This window comes from Bufo bufo, chromosome 1, assembly GCF_905171765.1.
Source record: "Bufo bufo chromosome 1, aBufBuf1.1, whole genome shotgun sequence".
Taxonomy (NCBI): Eukaryota; Metazoa; Chordata; class Amphibia; order Anura; family Bufonidae; genus Bufo; species Bufo bufo.
In genome coordinates, this window is record NC_053389.1 from 634,221,255 (window position 1) to 634,241,002 (window position 19,748).

A 19,748-nucleotide genomic window follows, 5' to 3' on the forward strand; every position below is an offset into this window, starting at 1 on the left:
GTTAAGACGAAAACTTTTTTTTAAGGATACAGATGTAAATGGCTATATTGACATTAATAGTTTTCATTATGGCCCATGGCTTCACAATATCCCTAAGGGACAGATAAATGTACTGGCGTGACAGACAATAGAGAACAAAGCCAGATTAAACAGGATAGATTCATAGAAAAAGGATATTCGAGGGAAGAACTAACAACTTGTAGTTGAAGTTTAGAGGAGAAAGGAAAAATGATGGGTAGGGAAGGATTGAAAAACAACAAAGATTTCCGCTTTGCGTTTCTTACGCAGTACACCACGCATGCAAGAATGCCATCATAAAAAATTGGACATTACTGAAAAATGATCCTGTCTTGGGAAAATAAATCCCTGACCGCCCGGATAGTATTTTTGGAAAAGCCCTGAAACTTAGGAATCATTTAGTGAGTAGTGCGATGACCATAGATACTGGAAAACGAAAGCAAGATAAATTTGTATGGTGTAGGTTCTGCCTTCCATGCAGGAATAGGAACAAGAAAGGGAGGTTGAAAATGGTGTCTATGATCCATTCAAATAAAATAAATATGGACTATAAAATTGAAGGAGAAATTACATGTGAAAGTTCAGGGGTGGTTTATATGCTGGAGTGCCCGTGTGGCCTCCAGTATGTGGGCCACATGACGAGAAAGGTTAAAATACGAATACAAGAACATATAAGGAACATCAGAAAAGGTTTAGAAACACATGGGGTCTCTCTACATTTTAAAACCGCTCACCAGAAAACCCTGAGAGGACTTATGTTTGCTGGAATTAGTGAAGGGGAATTGGCGGGGGGGGGGGGGGGGGATACTATTGCAAATATTGATCAACAAGAGTTAAAATGGATGTACGATTTGGACATGATCCAACCACAGGGATTGAATGTAAAGTGTGATGTGAAACTGTGCCTCACATAGTGAGAGACATATTTGACGGTAACCCACTTTTCTTTATGCTGTACCCTGTTGTGAGTGATGAATGAATGGAAACGGCTACATCTCACGGTAGGTTCTCTGATGATTGGTCAGTATGTACCATGTGGATACGTGAAGGTCGATGATGTGTGGAAGGGACTTTATGAACTGGATCTCCCGTAAATGAAAATGTATATTTGAGGGGAGTTAGATTAGTTTTATATATAATGGAAGTCTATATTATAGATTAAAGTTTAAAATAACTTTTCATGGGATAAAAGTAAGAGTGGGGGAGGGAGAATGGGAGGATATTTAAAGATCTTTCCTAATGATTGAGGTACACGCCCTTGATGAAGCATTGAAGCGGAACCCGGGTCGGGAATGAGCACAAGGCTTTTTTTTACCCATTTTATGTGCATATATTTATCTAAGCTTAATTAAGAACGGGAGAGACACACGAGACGGTTATATGTGTTTGATGTGCCCGCATTTTCTCCTGCGCTTGTGAGTATAACAAATACAAGTGCATGTGAATAGCGTCTACAGTACTTCACTATTGGTGCGTTCTTTGATACTCCACAGGGCTCTCTGTGAGAGGAAGATCTTGTGGAATCTGATCTTTTACCCATATGCAAAAAATTGGATGGTTTGAACTTGAGAAGTTACCAACAGAAATTGCGCGGTCCACCTAAACGCATATTGTGTATTGGGAACTTAAAGGATTGTCTCACTTCAGCAAATGACATATATTATGTAGACAAAGTTAATACAAGGCACTTACTAATGTATTATGATTGTCCATATTGCCTCCTTTGCTGGCTTGATTCATTTTTCCATCACATTATACACTGCTCATTTCCAGGGGTTACAGCCACCACCGCAGCCATGATATGAGATGGCCAGGACAGGAGCTACTATGCATACACACCCCCGACAGTCCCAGCCACCAGAGAGGTCAGTGCTTTTTTCTATAGTGTGCAAGCATGACCACCACTGCTGGATTGCAGGGTGGTCGTAACTCCTGGAAATGAGCAGTGTACAATGTGATGAAAATATGAATAAAGCCAGCAAAGGAGGCAATGTGAACAATCACAATACATTAGTAAATGCCTTGTATTAACATTGTTTTTATAGGGGGCAATAGAGAGGATTTTAACCCCAAAAAAATTACCCAATATACTTTTTCATAGTCCTAGATTTTGAGCCAAAAGAATTATTTAGTTCACCAAGATCATGTTTTTAGATATTACCAAAATTTTGGTTTCTCTAACCCAGAGAAACCTGGGAGCTCGGGAGACTCTGTGAAGGGTTCCAAAAATGATTTCCTTAGCTGTTGCAATGCCTGCAGTTAAGAAACTTAGATACCTAACTGTAAGCTAAATTGTTCTTTTGGGTACGTCAATATGGGATGCAATTGCTGCTGAAATATCTGTTGCAATTTTGCTGTGTATCCACAAAAAAAAACATAGCACAATCTACATGAATTCCATTGGATTTAGCTGCAGATTCGCATCATATTTCACCCTATGCATAGCAAAGGGTAAAATCCATGGTGGAAATTTACAGCATAAATTGACATGCTGTGGTTTTAAAATATGTATCACTTATCAATATCTGTACAGATTCCACATGGATTTTTTATCCAGTGTGTGTATGTGATTTAATTCAATTTAATTAACTTTGCTACAACTGTAAAACACTGTGGATTTTCTGCCTATAATTACGTGGTGGAAAATCTACAGCCCTGTATGGATGTAACCAAAATATGAACGGATGTTTTTACACATTTCCATCCCTATGCAGTAGTTTCCTCTGACAAGCTTTCAAATCTTTGTACAAAGTACTAGCATGACAATTAACATGTTAAATAATACATATGGTGGAGTCTTTTACATTACTCTTAGGAAATGAATATATAATCAGATATGGAAAGGAGGTGCAGTAGAAGAGCTATTATGCGCTTAAAAATAGGAAGGGGTTTGATAATTGCTGAGGGTGGTTTACAAAGTTAGGAAATATACTTTTTGCTCATCATAGAATTTGAAGATGTGTGCATTATATTACCTGGCAGTATCTTATGCATATTACATTATCTTAAGCATTGTCTTAGCTAAGTTTTTGCCATTACATGAAATATTCCTTCAATGCAAATGAGAACAGATTTCAATACTTTAAGATGATGTGTTCAAAAAGCAGATGAGAAGAAAATTGCAAGTAATCAGCACACTGAACAGGAAGAAGTTATCAATGTGTCATAGTATGCCATTACTCACTCTTGGGCACAGCTTCTGTCCTAGTGCTCCTAAATCAGGAAGAAAGGATTGATAAACTAAATCACTGCGCTTACTGGTGCTGTGATGAAATGGCAGTTAATGTGGCTACAGTAAATTTATACCTGCATTTACCAGCTGTTCAGTATGCAGATGTGCTCCGTAAGTCCCAATTTTAAAGTGATTTTTTGTAAAAAAAAACTTGAGTATTTTTATAGACCTTAAAAAAACCTTCATTATATTTTCTGAGCCGTTCAAACCCATCCTGCCTCCTATTCATAAATCAGCGTTTTCCTTCACTGCTGAGGCTGGCGCTCACTGGTTATTACCGCCTCCTGCCCCCAGTTATAGGAGCCCTGAGATAACCAGTAAGCACTTTCGCTCACTGCAGAGGCCGGCGCTCACTGGTTTTTATCGCCTCCTGCCGTTATAGGGGCCCTGCAATAACCAGTAACCACTTTAACTTACTAGTGGGGAAGGAGCTCATTGGTTAACCCTTTAATGACCAGGCTTGAAAAGGCCTTAATGACCAGACACTTTTTTGTGATTTAGCACAAGTGGTTCAAATGGCTGTAACTATCTTATTATTATTATTTTTTGCAAAAAATGTTATTAGAAGAAAAGAAGAACAGACCAGAACAGTTATTACCATGCAAAAATTAATCAACAACATTATTACTTTCCCTCTTTTACCCCCATTAAACCTTAAACCCTCTCCCTTACCCCTAGCCCCCCTCCCCATTGCGATGCGTCTCCTATCCACTCCATCAACAAGATGATACCAGGATACCGATGAGGTGAAGGCAGGGAATCTTAAGACTTCCAATTCCCCCATATCCAATTCCATTTCTCCTCGGTATTTCTTTGCCTATATAAAATATTTTGTTATCTCTTGATCTTATCAATCAAATTTAGCCAAGTAGATATGGTAGGTGTATTTCGTGAAAACCAGGCCATTGTAATCAAGAGTCTGGCCATAAACATTAATTTAATTAACAAGATCTTTTTATACTTATAGCAATTTACCAGGGAAAGGTCGCCAAGAACCCAACATTGTTCCGTAAATGGAATCATTACTTTAAATTTTTGGGTAATGTACTTATTAATTGCCCTCCAATATTCTAATAATTCTCTAAAGGACCAAAACATATGTAAGTAATCAGCTCCAGGTGAATCACACCATAGACAATTCAAAGTATTTCTCAAACCACGTTTGTTAAGCCATACTGGTATAACATGTATTCTATGTAAAATATTAAATTGAACCACCACATGATTGAAATTATGAGACACTAGTCTTAAATTAGCTAATATATTTTCCCACCCATCTAATTGAATCGTTGAACAGTCCACTCCCCAAGCCCTTTGTCCAGGAGAGTGTGTATTGTTAAATAGTGCTTCCATTAACAATTTATACACTTGAGAAATCTTGACCTACTGCCCCAGATTTCTAATCAGATCATTCAAAGGTGTAGAGGTGTCTATCTCAAACAAAAAAATTTCCCTGTAGACTAGAAATTGCCAAACGTAACTGAAAATACCTAAACCACGATAGATTATCAATGTGTGCCCTTTGTGCAAGTTCCAAGAATGGAAGTATTGCCCCATTTCCCACCACCTGTGCAACATATAAGATAGTTTTTTTTTTCCAATGCTTATCCCCATCTAAATTATTCAGTTCCTGTTGACTGTAAATTTTCCAAAGGGGCGTACAATAAAGAAATCCCTTTATTCCAAACCACCCTTTAATGGTGTTCCACACTTTAATAAATAGCTTCCTAGACTCTCTATAATCCTGTTGGATAATGGATAATCAGCCGGACTCTAATAGCATAAAAATATTGTTATGTAATGAATTCCTAACCAAGGTCCGACAGAGTAGACTTTACTCCCATTGGCAAAAAAAACATAACTGTGCAGCTATGAAGTAGCTCCTAAAATATGGAAGGTTCAAACCTCCATGTTCAATCGGTTTGTAAAGGTATTCCAACTTTAACCTTACCCGCTTTCTTCCCCAAAGTAAATCGTTAATAATTCTTTAAATTAATTTGAAAAACTTATCTTCAATCCACATTGGAGAGTTCCTAAGGACATAAAGGAGTTGAGGTAATATCACCATCTTCACTAGGGATATTCTGTCAGCTCTAGATAAGGGAAGTCAAAGCCATACCATAACTTTTGACCTCAATTTACTAATCAATGGGATCCAGTTAAGTTGTAAAAAGTCTTCAGTCTTGCGAAATATCATCATACCCAAGTATTCAAATGAACCCGTGATTTTTAACATACTCAGGGGCCCATCAATAGAATATTCAGCTCTATCTAGCGGCATGAGAGTTGTCTTTGACCAATTAATATCCAGGCCCAAGACAGCACTAAAGAGGTTAACTATTCGAATAAGTTCTGGAAGTACAGTATTAGTATGATTTATGAAAAACAGTACATCGTCTGCATAGAGAGAAATACGGTCATCTACTCCTGATAGCCCAAACTCTTTAATCCTAGAGCCTTGCCTAACCCTAGCAGCAAGAGGTTTAATATAAATATCAAATAGTAGTGGAGAGAGTGGATATCCCTGTCGGGTGCCCCTGCTCAGAGGGAAACTCTTTGTCAAACTCATTGACACATTAATGTTCAGTCTGGCCATAGGAGACTTATACGAGAGTATAATCATATTTGCATATTCCCATTCTCACTAAGACCCACCAGAGGAATTCCCACTCCACCCTGTCAAATGCCTTAGAGGCGTCTAGAGACAGAATGGAGTGGGAAGCCCCCCCGGAACATTGTATGTTCTCATATAGCCGATGCAGATTATAATGAGTGCCTTTATTAGGAATAAACCCATTCTTATCGGGATGTATAATTGAGGGAATAACCCTAGATAACCTAGTGGTCAGAATCTTTGAGGAAAGCTTCATATCTGTGTTTAATAGGGAAATTGGCCTATATAATCCCATATCTAAGGGGTCCTTGCCCTTTTTCAATATTAATATTATTACGGTCTCTGTCATTGATTCTGATCCGATGAACACCTCCAAGAGCCTAGGAAAAATCACCTCCCTGTATTTGCGGTAAAATTCATATGGGAATCCATCGGACCCGGGGGGGGGGAGTTTCTAGAACATGCCTTCAGAGCTGCCTCCAGCTCCTCTAGGGACAAATCTGCATCTAGGAATTTTGTTTGGATGTCTAAGAGCTGGAAGGGAAAGAGAATCCAAAAATAGGTCCATATCTTCGTCTCGAATGGTCTTATCTGAGTCATATAATTCCGAAAAGTGCTTCAAAAAGATTTCCATTATGCGATCTAGATCTCCAGTAATTATACCCTCTGGTGAACGAATACTATCTCTTTTTTTGGTTCCTGGTTAGAGATCACCCACGCCAAAAGTTTACCTGGTCTGCCCAATTCTGAGAAGTATTTTTGTCCCTTGAAAAAGAGCCTTTGCCTGGTCTTTTCCAAGAGAAAATCAGAATATAGCTTACTTGCATTCTGCATAATTTCCCTATTTGCTGCTGTTTTATTCCTCGAAAATTAATTCATACCATCTAGAGCTGCTACTTTTAGATCTCTCTCTCTTTCCTACCATACCCCCTTCTTAAATTAGAGATATTACTAAGAAATACTCCCCTCATAAAGGCCTTGAATGCATCCCATACCAGTTGGATTTGCAGAGAGTTATAGTTATCATCCCAAAACCAAATCATCTCCTGTTTTACCGATTCATGGTTATCCATTATAGAGATCCAGTGAAGGTTGAATCTAAATGGAGGTCTCATCTTATGATCATTATCTCTCATGATTAATTCTAGGGAGAAAGTTACATGGTCCGATAAAGACCTAGCCTCATATTTCATCCGTTTTATATATTTCAAATGATTTTTATTTATCAGTGCCAAATCTATCCTAGACATGGAATTTCCAGACTTACTTATACAGGAGTAGGCCCTTTTCCCCTTTCCCAAAGATCCCCATACAGTCGTGGCCAAAAGTTTTGAGAATGACACAAATATTAGTTTTCACAAAGTTTGCTGCTAAACTGCTTTTAGATTTGTTTCAGTTGTTTCTGTGATGTAGGGAAATATAATTACACGCACTTCATACGTTTCAAAGGCTTTTATCGACAATTACATGACATTTATGCAAAGAGTCAGTATTTGCAGTGTTGGCCCTTCTTTTTCAGGACCTCTGCAATTCGACTGGGCATGCTCTCAATCAACTTCTGGGCCAATTCCTGACTGATAGCAACCCATTCTTTCATAATCACTTCTTGGAGTTTGTCAGAATTAGTGGGTTTTTGTTTGTCCACCTGCCTCTTGAGGATTGACCACAAGTTCTCAATGGGATTAAGATCTGGGGAGTTTCCAGGCCATGGACCCAAAATGTCAAAGTTTTGGTCCCCGAGCCATGTAGTTATCACTTTTTCCTTATGGCACGGTGCTCCATCGTGCTGGAAAATGCATTGTTCTTCACCAAACTGTTGTTGGATTGTTGGAAGAAGTTGCTGTTGGAGGGTGTTTTGGTACCATTCTTTATTCATGGCTGTGTTTTTGGGCAAAATTGTGAGTGAGCCCACTCCCTTGGATGAGAAGCAACCCCACACATGAATGGTCTCAGGATCCTTTACTGTTGGCATGACACAGGACTGATGGTAGCGCTCATCTTTTCTTCTCCGGACAAGCCTTTTTCCAGATGCCCCAAACAATCGGAAAGAGACTTCATCGGAGAATATGACTTTGCCCCAGTCCTCAGCAGTCCATTCACCATACTTTCTGCAGAAGATCAATCTGTCCCTGATGTTTTTTTTTGAGCGAAGTGGCTTCTTTGCTGCCCTTCTTGACACCAGGCCATCTTCCAAAAGTCTTCGCCTCACTGTGTGTGCAGATGCGCTCACATTTGCCTGCTGCCATTCCTGAGCAAGCTCTGCACTGGTGGCACTCCGATCCCGCAGCTGAATCCTCTTTAGGAGACGATCCTGGCGCTTGCTGGACTTTCTTGGACGCCCTGAAGCCTTCTTAACAAGAATTGAACCTCTTTCCTTGAAGTTCTTGATGATCCTATAAATTATTGATTGAGGTGCAATCTTAGTAGCCACAATATCCTTGCCTGTGAAGCCATTTTTATGCAACGCAATGAGGGCTGCACGCGTTTCTTTGCAGGTCACCATGGTTAACAATGGAAGAACAATGATTTCAAGCATCACCCTCCTTTTAACATGTCAAGTCTGCCATTTTAACCCAATCAGCCTGACATAATGATCTCCAGCCTTGTGCTCGTCAACATTCTCACCTGAGTTAACAAGAAGATTACTGAAATGATCTCAGCAGGTCCTTTAATGACAGCAATGAAATGCAGTGGAAAGTTTTTTGGGGGATTAAGTTAATTTTCATGGCAAAGAAGGACTATGCAATTTATCTGATCACTCTTCATAACATTCTGGAGTATATGCAAATTACTATTATAAAAACTTAAGCAGCAACTTTTCCAATTTCCAATATTTATGTAATTCTCAAAACTTTTGGCCACGACTGTATATCCACAAATCCGGATTCCTGACAGAAGCGTGCTAAAGGGGACCCTTGGCCGGAAATATGTATGTCTCCCTCCATCGAAATCCTATCTTTCTCTGGATCCATAACACTATTAAAGTCCCCATTAATTAACAAGGGGCATTCTGGCCATTGATCCATGAAGGTTAGTAGACAATTGAGTACATATAAAGAAAAGAGGGAAGGAATATATATAAAAGCCAAAATAATTAGTCTTCCAAGAATCTCCCCTGCTTATCAATAGAGGATGCCTCACAGACTTAGGGTCTATTCACACGTCCGTTTTTTCTTTCCTGATCTGTTCCGTTTTTTCAGGAACAGATCTGGACCAGATCTGGACCCATTCATTTTCAATGGGTCCTGGAAAAAAACGGACAGCTCAATGTCTGATTTTTTCCAGGACCCATTGAAAATGAATGGGTCCAGATCTGTTCCTGAAAAAACGGAACAGATCAGGAAAGAAAAAACGGACGTGTGAATGGACCCTAAATCAATCCCTCTATAAATTAAAACTGAAACTCCTCTTGTGCAAATGGGGTCTTTCATGCTGTCATGCCTGTTGAGGGACCCTCGTATAAAAAGGCTGAAGGAGAGCGACCTGTACTGGGTGGCCACACTACTAGACCCCCGGTATAAGCAGAAAGTGGCTGAAATGTTACCAAATTACCGGAAGTCGGAAAGGATGCAGCAGTTCCAAAACAAGTTAAAAAGTATGCTTTACACAGCGTATAAGGGTGATGTCACAGCACAACGGGAATCTAACAGGGGAAGAGGTGAAAGTAATCCTCCTCCTACCACGACCACACCGGCAAGGACAGGACACTTTACAGACGTGTTGTTGATGGAGGACATGCGGAGCTTTTTAAGTCCTACGCATCGCCACAGCCCTTCGGGGTCCACCCTGAGAGAACAACTTGACCAACAGGTAACAGACTACCTCGCCTTAACTGCAGATATTGACACTCTGAGGAGCGATGAACCCCTTGACTACTGGGTGTGCAGGCTTGACCTGTGGCCTGAGCTATCACAATTTGCGATAGAACTTCTGGCCTGCCCCGCTTCAAGTGTCCTGTCAGAAAGGACCTTCAGCGCAGCAGGAGGTATTGTCACTGAGAAGTCGCCTAGGTCAAAAAAGTCTAAACCTCACCTTTATTAAGATGAATGAGGCATGGATCCCGAAGGGACTGACAGTGGGGGATGCATTCGACTAAAAAAGGCCTGATGAGATGCCTTGGGCTAAAAAGGGTCCACACGCTGCTGTATTTAATCTCTGCATGCCGAATGACTTGCGCGACTTCTCCGCCACCAACTAGGGTTCAAGCCGCAATGTTTTAGTGCACTTTCTGCCTGGAAAACATCAATATTTCAGGCCGCTGCTACAGCAGCGGCTGCAACAATACCTAATTTTTCAGGCATGTGTCCATTCCTAATTTTTCTGGCCTCTGGTGCTGCACTGTGGCTGCAAAAACAAAATAAAAGGCACATACATGTGTCAATTCCCCTTTGTGATCGTTACCTTGTTGTGGTGAAGGGGCTTGCATATCACAATGAAGCGATCACCTCTATGAGTGTGTTGGCAATGGCAATGTTGGCACACCCCAGATGATAAGGTCGTTGCTTCATTGTGAACAGACCAAAAGCGATCTGCTGGATAATTTTGCATAGAAAAAACATAAATTTTCTTTGTGATCATCTAAGGTGATCATTAAAGCCTACTAGGCCAACAATGGGCCCACACTGCAGAATCATTGTTTTCTGGGTCACTTAACTGTCACTGAACTACCTCAGCACGACCATAGGCTTTGAAAAACCGCCATCGCTTGCAATCTCCCAAACGTGTGCACGAGCACAGTCATCACTACACCAAGATTGACGCATAGATGAATAAAATTTATGTCATGAGTGTGTCAACTATTGACAACTCTTTGCGGTTGTCTAAAATCTATTCGATACACGTCCCCTGATAGGGGATGTAACAGGTATTAAACTGATAAGAATAGTACTACTTAACACACCACTCATATCTGGTGGCATTGTACATTGCATGGCGCACGCGCAGTGCCCCAAATTGGAAGTAAGAGGACCGACCAAGCATCTTTTTCCATCTCCCGGTTCCTAAAATCTATTCCATACACCGGCCCCTGATAGTGGACAAAACAGAAATTAAACTGGTAAGAACAGATTTTTTTAATTAAAAAAAAAAAAAAGAGGACAGCCTCTGCGGAGCTGGGTATTTTTTGGCCGCGTTACTGAGTCCCAGTGGGTTTTAAAATTTGCCTGCCTATTGAAGTCTATGGCGGTTCGCCCGTTCGCAAACAATTGCGGAAATTCGCGTTCGCTGTTCGTGAACGGAAAATTTTATGTTCGCGACATCTCTACTGGCCTACAGTAAAATAGTTCTTAGTGACCGTCTAATATACCTCCAGCCACATAATCGCTTGTTCTTTTATGTCAGATGAATGCCTAATTTTTGTGGCCTGTATTTTATCATGGCCTAAAATAAAATGTTTCTAGGCTCCAGCAGAGCACAATTTTGAGAGTTTCCCTTTAAGACACATAAAAATGCCCCCTGATTAAAATACATATTTTTTGTGGGAATTTTTGCCATTGATCCCCCTCTGGTATGTCACTGTCCATGTTGTGGGACTATTTGTGCACTTCTAGTAAGTATTTGGTGGTTCGCCTGCCATTAAAGTGAATGGAGCCCGCCGCGAACGCGCAGTTCGCAAGCATTTGATCGCTAACGCGCGTTTGCGAAATTTCCCAGCCGATGTTCGTCCATCACTAGCCTTTACCTGGTGTTCAAAGTAGCAGCTCATTCTGACACAGATGGCAGTACAGGATATATAGTACTGTAAAGAGGAGCTACTAGAAAACCAATATAAGTGTTTTACCAGTGAAATGGCCATGTTAATTGTTTGTATCAGAGTCTGAGGTTAACGCATATTACTGGTTTCATTATAATCATATATTGTGCCTATGAAATACACTTTTCTCAATGTGGTAATGCTATAGTAAGTAGGATATATGATATGTACATGCTAGGACACAGCCTCAGTTCTGCCCTCGGCATGCTAATCTTTAGCTCTGCAAATCAAAGGGAGGATGAAGTGTGCAGAGCACAGGGGATGTTACAAAGCAGTACTCCAAGGGTTCAGCCCTGCCCCTTGGTGCTCCAACATGCTCATTTGCATATGAATAAAAATGAATATATAGTTTCAGCTGTTTAGCATACAGACAAAAGAAAGGTATGGTTTTAATCAACATGAAGAGCCCTACCAATATGCCTGGTTTGATAGGGTTAATCATGCTGACAAGACTTCAAGTCTAGTTACAACTTACAGTGGCCAAGGAAAGACCATTGTAAGTTGAAAGCATTTAATCCTGAGACCATTGTATCTTGATGGACTATTTGTACTTGGAATACTGTCTAATTTTTTCTTTGGCAATTGTATCAGTCTTTTATTTTACATAAAGAAAAACAACAAAAAAATCATGTCTACAGTATGTCCAATGCATAAACAAATAATATCATACTTAAGATATCACTAAATATAAATGTAGGTGAAAATACTGTGCCTGAATGAGTTAATCAAGTATTAGTGTGTCTTTTCATGTATAATTGTATGTCAAATAATAACATTTATATATAAGTATCCTGGTTTGCAGCAGAGACATCCTTCTGTGTATCATTATACTCGGTCTTTCATTCACTTTTTATTGCCAGCTCTATGATTAGGTTGATTAGTAATTAAATGTTAACACTATTTCCTCTCTGATACCCCTTTAGAAACCATATTGGATAAACACAGAGTCCAAAAGTAGTGCCTTAAAATTGTTTACAATATATTGATTTAGTTGCATAGTAAGACCTTGGCTACATCAATAAAAAGTCTCAGTGTAGCCCTAGCCTAAATAAATCAAAGAATATCATATAATAATATTAACTGAGGAAATCAAAGTGACACTTAAATGGTCACTTACCTTTTGACAAATTTTGCACAAATCAATAATGCAGATCAGGAAAAGTTATAATATATATTATCAGAGAAGAATGCATCTTTTTCCAGGTTACTGTGCTCTCTAAATCTACCCGCTCCTAAAGTAACATTCTCAGTTTTGATCGGCCAAGATGGACTGTCAGCTAAAAAAATCAGATGCTGCCCATAAAAGTCTATGTAGAGGGAAGGGGAGGGGTCTGTCGCGGTCTTTCCAGACAGATAATGTTAGTTTAGGAGGGAAGTGCCTGATAAAAGAAAGAGGCATTTTTCTGCTAAGAAATATTGGAAAGGTTCTCATAGTCAAAATTTCAAATTTACTATTGATTTTTGCAAAGCTGTGAAAAAACTTGTTAATAATTTCATATACTTAGAGACCATTATAAAACAAGCATTGCTGTATGTGAATGTTTTAAAGAAATTTGATGACCTTCAGAAGCAGAATAGTGTAACTGTAGATCTCGTTTTGAGTTTCAACAATATGTGCATTTTTGGAAACCTAATTTTCTATCTCTATGTATTTCAGAATCTTTCATGAAATGAGGGTTATATGAAATGCTCAGTATGGCAAGCAGGAAACGTCACAGTACCAGGGCTAGCATGCTGGATCAGAGACCAAGGTCCTGCCCTTCTTCTCCTCAAATCTTAAGTCGTGAAAAGGAGGACTCTGTATATGAGGAGGAAACTGTTGTTCATGAGTACACAAATACACAATTACATAATAGGCATTCTGCAAGCAATCAAGAGGAACAAGACTGTAATGATAATAGTGGTGATGGTGACTCAAGTTCTGATTATGTGAATAATACTTCTGATGAGGAGTATGATGAAGGCCTTCCAGATGAAGAAGAAGGTATCACTTATTACATACGCTACTGTCCTGAAGATGACAGCTACCTTGAAGGCATGGACTGCAACGGAGAGGAATATGTCCACACTGAAGAAAATCACGTAGATACAGATGAATGTGTTGAAGCAGTGGAAGATGAGTGGACAGAATCCAAACTACAGCAACAAGAATGTATTGAAGGAGATGTAGGGCAGGAGAACCAGATGCAGATTTTAGAGGAGGACAATTCATCTTCATTAGAAGTTCAAGACCAGGAGGAAACAGCCCAGTATAGTGAAAATGAAGAATTATATCAGGATTACTATCCTGTGGAAGCTAATGGTAATTCTCTTCCCCAATCTCCATTTCAGAAAAGGAAAACCGATGGCAATGTAGAGGATCAAGAGGAAGATATTGACCAGATAGTAGCTGAGATCAAAATGAGTATGAGTATGAGCAGTATCAATAGTACAGACATGAGCCCGGAGCATGGTGGAACAGAAATTGTGCCAAAAGACCATAAGGAAATATGCCAGAAAACAGATGCAGGACACTCTTCAAACAGGCATGAAAGCCGACCAAAGTCTTTGAATATTCCTTCAGCTTCAAAGCATGGTGATATACAAAGAAGTTATAAAACAAAAGTTAGAACTCCAGAAGAAAGACAGAAGTGGTCTCAAGAACAGGTTTGTCTTACTTACTTTAGAAATACTGTATCCTCTGTGACTTTTTCATTTTTATCTTTTATAAAACGCCTTTTTCCAATGATTTTTTACAGTAACAACAGTACCCCACTTGTGTAAAAGCCGCTGTGATAAACTAGCCGATATTTGTAGATGTTCTTTGTGCATTTATTAATTTATATTTTTTATTAAAAATTGTAGACCATTAGTCAGAATGGTCTACCAAGACATTCATTGATAGTACCCTGAAATATATTGGGACACACCAAACTGAGCACTTGTGCTCCCTTGTTCTTCCTTAGGGGCCTCAGAATCTGAACACTGATCTCTGATCACCTCTTCAAAAATGTCTGTCTGCCCTGTCAGAAGTTTGTTTAAATGATAGGCACACGTTAAGCATTCTAAAACATCCTTAAACAGAGATCCAACATCACAGACTTCACCAATGTGAATCTCTATTATGTATGACATATTCACTAGATTTTCCCATTAAATGTGAAGATTTCATCCTGCTTGTTCTTTGATTCTACAGTTTGACCTGATTCTCTATAAATATAAGCCCCTTTCTTATAACCAGTTTTAAAAACCAGTTCTATTGTCACACGTTTTAAAAATGATGGCTACAATATGGAAGATGTTTGACATTTTAGTTCTGCTCAGATTATTTGTTAATCTAAGAATCTGGTGCAGAAATGTCAGTCTGTGTTATGTAAATTATCACCTCCTATCATAAGTGTAAATGTGTGTCTGTTATGATAGCACCTATATACATTTAAATAAGGGCATGTAAAAACATGAGTTTGCTAATAGAAATGGGGGTCTACACAAGGTCAGGTGAGCACTGTGTGCTGAGCAATATGAAGGGCTGTTTGCCATAAATCCAATTTATTCTTTATATTCACATAAATTACCTTTCAATCTCACACAAACATTCATAAATAAATCAAGATATTCACTAAGCAATATGAACAATCAGATGGAAGCTACTCAACCATTATCGCTATCTGTAATGGCAGCATTTGATATTTGTGTAGTCATTTAAGACTGTGGAATTGTGATTCCTGTGGAAACTCTTAGTAAATGTTTAGTACCCTTACTTCATATTGTATTAGGTGACACCACACTAAAGAATATTTCTGAGAATGTTCTTTCAGTGAAAGATCATTTGTGGACGAGTAACTATTGTGCGAGAATTTGATGATGGTCTGTTGTTGGTTGGCTAAAAGTATAATTCATTGTTAAATTTCACTAGAGGAATGATTGTTTTGGTTGAAACATCCAGTTGATCAACTTTAGACTGTGTATGTCCATCTTTAGATCAGCACTCAATATCAGTATATTAAGTGGCTTGTCCCATCACTATGTTAAGTGTCATGTCCCGTCTCGACGAGCCCTTTCCATATTCCCCCGGTGATGGCAATGAATAATCAATAAAATAGATCACATTTAATTCTTTTTACAATATGATGAAAAAGCTGCAGATCCCTATGTAGCTGGGTGGCCGCCAAGCCTCTGAGGAGGGAAAAATGAGAATATTATGCAATGGTACAACAGCACCCTTTTCATTCTCAGGATCGCTGAGGTCCATGTGGTATGAACCCTCACCAGTCAAAAAATGATGGCATATCCTAGCGATATGCAATCACATGATGGGAAAAATTTATTAATGGGGTTCCTCATACTTTTCTAAAAATCTGGCAGCCTTCTGATCAATGTAAACCAAATGGTGTCCCCCGTCACGCTTCCGATTCTGCCATCTTCACTGCACTCACATATCTGCCAGGACTGGCTTTGGAAACTCCCACTCAGATCCTGACCGTATGTGTTCCTGAGTTCTCCTGTTCAACTATATTTACAGTATGCAGCTGAACAGGTAGACTCAAGAACATATCTGGTTGGCACCTGAGTGGATGAGTCTGCAGCCAATCCATGTGGTCTCATGAGTGCAGCAGACATGGCGGATTCAGTGTGTGATGAAGGGAAAGTAGTGAAGAAACCATCTTGCCTCCACAGGTGAGAACATTGCCAGATTTTTTGAAAATGACATTGTTTAAATCACTTTTTTATGTTTAAAATATTTGTAACTAATTTTGGATGAAGTTATTTTTAATTTTCCATGCTAATATCTATATTTAAACAAAAATCATAAAATCCTGCCGTTTTCCCACTGGCTACTACTAATAGTAATAATAATAATAATAATAATTATTATTTATATTATTATTATAATAATAATAGGCACCTCTTCTTGGTCTGTAATTACTGTTAAGAACAGGTTTGGCAATATGGCGACCCTCATAACCATGTTCAGGAAATAGAATTAATAAAAATCTGCAATCAGAAAATCTAAAAGGATATATGTTACTATCTGGTGTCCTCAGGTAGTAAAAACAAACAAATAAAGCCCTTCCATTTCTCTAAGGCCTTGAGATATCTGGAGTCTGGACCTCAACCCACGTTGTTTATAAGTAGCACACACCAGGTTAAAGGCCTGACTGCCCATTGTATTATGACAGCTGGTAGCCATTACAGAGCGTAGGTCAGGTTGTCATACTGGGATTTGTCACAAGGATGCATTGCATGTATTTGTCATTTTGGTCTTTTGGCTAATACTTGTTCTGTTTGTTTTGGAAGTTCAGATTGCGTTAGGGTGATGGATTCTGTTTGGCAGCCGGCCTTTATGAGAGCCCTTTGAGTAATTTTTATCACAAAAGCTCTGTCATTGGCAAAAAATCTAGGAGATGTAAACTAAATGCACAATGCATCATTCCTTCTGCTAGCTTTATCAACAAATGGAGTCATTTCTGTCTGTGCCAATTTCAGAAATTCTGAATCCATTCAATTTAAAGTTGCTAATGGTTTTATTTGGGATAGTGTCTGGCCTTTGAATTTGTCACGACATAGTGAATCGTATTTAGAAAAAAAGATCGATTTCATGTATACCAGCCATTGGATTTACAATTTTAACAAAAAAGGAATGAGCCTTTGTGCTTTTTTTATAAGACCTGTAGTTATTTTGCTTTTATTTTAAATGCAGAATGTATTGCAAAGTCATAGTCAACTTATCTCCTAGAACTTGCATTGGCAATGTTCTAGTGTATGTGGGGAGATTTTTGACTGCTTCCATAAACAATAACAATAAATGGTATTCTATGTCATGTTCATGTCATACTATAAGTAGTAATGAGTCATATATTTTGCTAGTCATCTTATTAGCTGTTAGATGTTAGAGCAGCATTGTAAGTGGCAGGCAATAAATGTTGTACCTCACCACCTCTATTCAAGCTTGGTTCCTCCAATTTAACATAAATAGTTCTTTCACTCCTCTTTTGAACCAGTCCTTCTCTGTGTCAAAGATGCAAACCTCGTTGTCATCAAACAAATCTCCTTTGTCCTTAAGATGTGAGTACACAGCTGAATCCTTACAGTAGTTTTTGGCTATTTTGTGCTGGGCCATACACTGATGTATCTGCTGTTTTGTTTCCCCACTTTACAACTCTTTGCACTCCTCACTGCACTGGACTACCTATACAATTTTCTCTTTTTGTATTTTGGCGCAGGGTCTTTTGGGTGAACCAGTTGCTGCCCTCAGTGTGTTGCCAGATTTAAATTAGACAGGGATACAATTTTTATAGAAAATTCTTCTGAGCTTTTCAGATGCCCCAGTTATATACAGAAGAACCAAGTTCTTCCTTCTGCCCTGTTTCGCACCTTTACTGGCAATCTTGACATTCACGTCTATTATCTGCCATATACAGTGCTTTTCTAACACCTCTCCCAAGGCAGTTTTCTAACACCTAATAGCTTCAGTCATGCAAGTGCAATAACATATTAGGCTACTTTCACACTCGCGTTTTGGCTTTCCGTTTGTGAGATTCGTTCAGGGCTCTCACAAGCGGTCCAAAACGGATCAGTTTTGCCCCAATGCATTCTGAATGGAAAAGGATCCGCTCAGAATGCATCAGTTTACCTCCGATCAGTCTCCATTCCGCTCTTGAGGCGGACACCAAAACGCTGCCTGCAGCGTTTTGCTGTCCGCTTGACGAAACTGAGCCAAACAGATTCGTCCTGGCACACAATGTAAGTCAATGGGGACGGATCTGTTTTCTTTGACACAATCTGGCACAATAGAAAATGGATCTGTCTCCCATTGACTTTCAATGGAGTTCATGTCGGATTCGTCTTGGCAATGTTACAGATAATACAAACGCATCCATTCATGATGGATGCATGCGGTTGTATTATTGTAGCAGATCCTTTTTTGCAGATCCATGACGGATCCGCCCAAAACGCGCGTTTGAAAGTAGCCTTATCTCCATGACCGAAGCACAAGTCACCAGTACTTAATGCCCGAGAATTCTCGTAAAAGCCATTCTAATTGAGATAGCCAGTCGGATAACTAGTGAAATGTCTTCAAGAATAAAAAAAAGATACACGACTACTTGCTTTGAATGAGAACGTTTACAGACAGGTCACACTATCCCATGCCATTTCTTGCCACTCTCAGCATATCTCACACACCACTGTGAGTGAGCCCTAGATTCTAATTGTAGTAAGAGTCACTGGCTTACAGTTTTCTGGCAACTGTTACTATTATTTATTAAAAATTATGTTTTATTTACTGCTGCTGCTTGTGACAATTATAGTGGATGAGTTTTTGTACGTGGTAGTTCTGGATATTTGCCACATGTGAAGGTGCTACCAATCACTCAATGAACGAGAAATATCAGGTTTACCTTTTAAAGCATAGAAGTGCAGTTCAGATTTATTCGCGCAACGAAATTAATGTCACTAAATTCATTTTTATGAGGCTTCGTGGCATCTTTGTGACATTACATTTGTGTGACAGTACCAGTTAATCAGCTTAAAATTACATCTCGACTCAGGAAGACCTCTGTTACAGCCCCAGTGAGATGAACCAGGAGAGGGCATCACTGGCTCTGTTTAATCTGGAGCTTTTTGGCGCGACAGAGTTTCTGAGATAATGATTGAGAATATTAAGTAGTGGAGTTGAATAGCTGAGATTTCCTGTAGGATTTCTTCTTCAGACATTTGAAAACTCTGTTCATGTAAGTCTTAACTGTAAGAGGACAGCATAACCTGAGGCAGTAATTATGTAAATTATGCAGATCATGCTGTATTAATCATCTTTTTGTTCACTGTAACTTGAATAATAATTTGAGATAAAAAAAGTCCTCCCTTTAGCAATTTCACCTCCTAAAAGCTGTTGTCTAATTATTATAGACATATATGAAATAGTGAAAGACCGAGTATGAGTTGTATGTGTTTTCTGTTTATAGATGTCCTCAGTATTTTATCAAATTGACACATTAAATTGCATTCATAATGCTTTCGTATTCAGAGAGCAAGATAAGTATAGAAAATTCAGTTAATTTGCAATTGTAAGTAGGCAGTATTTTTTCTTAATATGATCTCAAAAAACTTTTTGTTCATTACCTTTTTTCTTTCCGGTTATTCAATTGTCTGTT

At 39.0% G+C, this 19,748-nt stretch overlaps 1 protein-coding gene across 2 annotated transcripts in view; it reads left to right on the forward strand.

The window, feature by feature from the left end:
- The window catches only part of APBA2 (amyloid beta precursor protein binding family A member 2), a 496,602-nt gene that overhangs the window by 171,396 nt on the left and 305,458 nt on the right, over positions 1 to 19,748 (forward strand). For both annotated transcript variants that reach the window (XM_040413847.1, XM_040413848.1), the window contains exon 2: positions 13,274 to 14,262. In XM_040413847.1, the coding sequence (XP_040269781.1) occupies positions 13,303 to 14,262 (960 nt within the window). In that variant the 5' untranslated portion in view covers positions 13,274 to 13,302. The remainder of the gene's footprint in view (positions 1 to 13,273; positions 14,263 to 19,748) is intronic.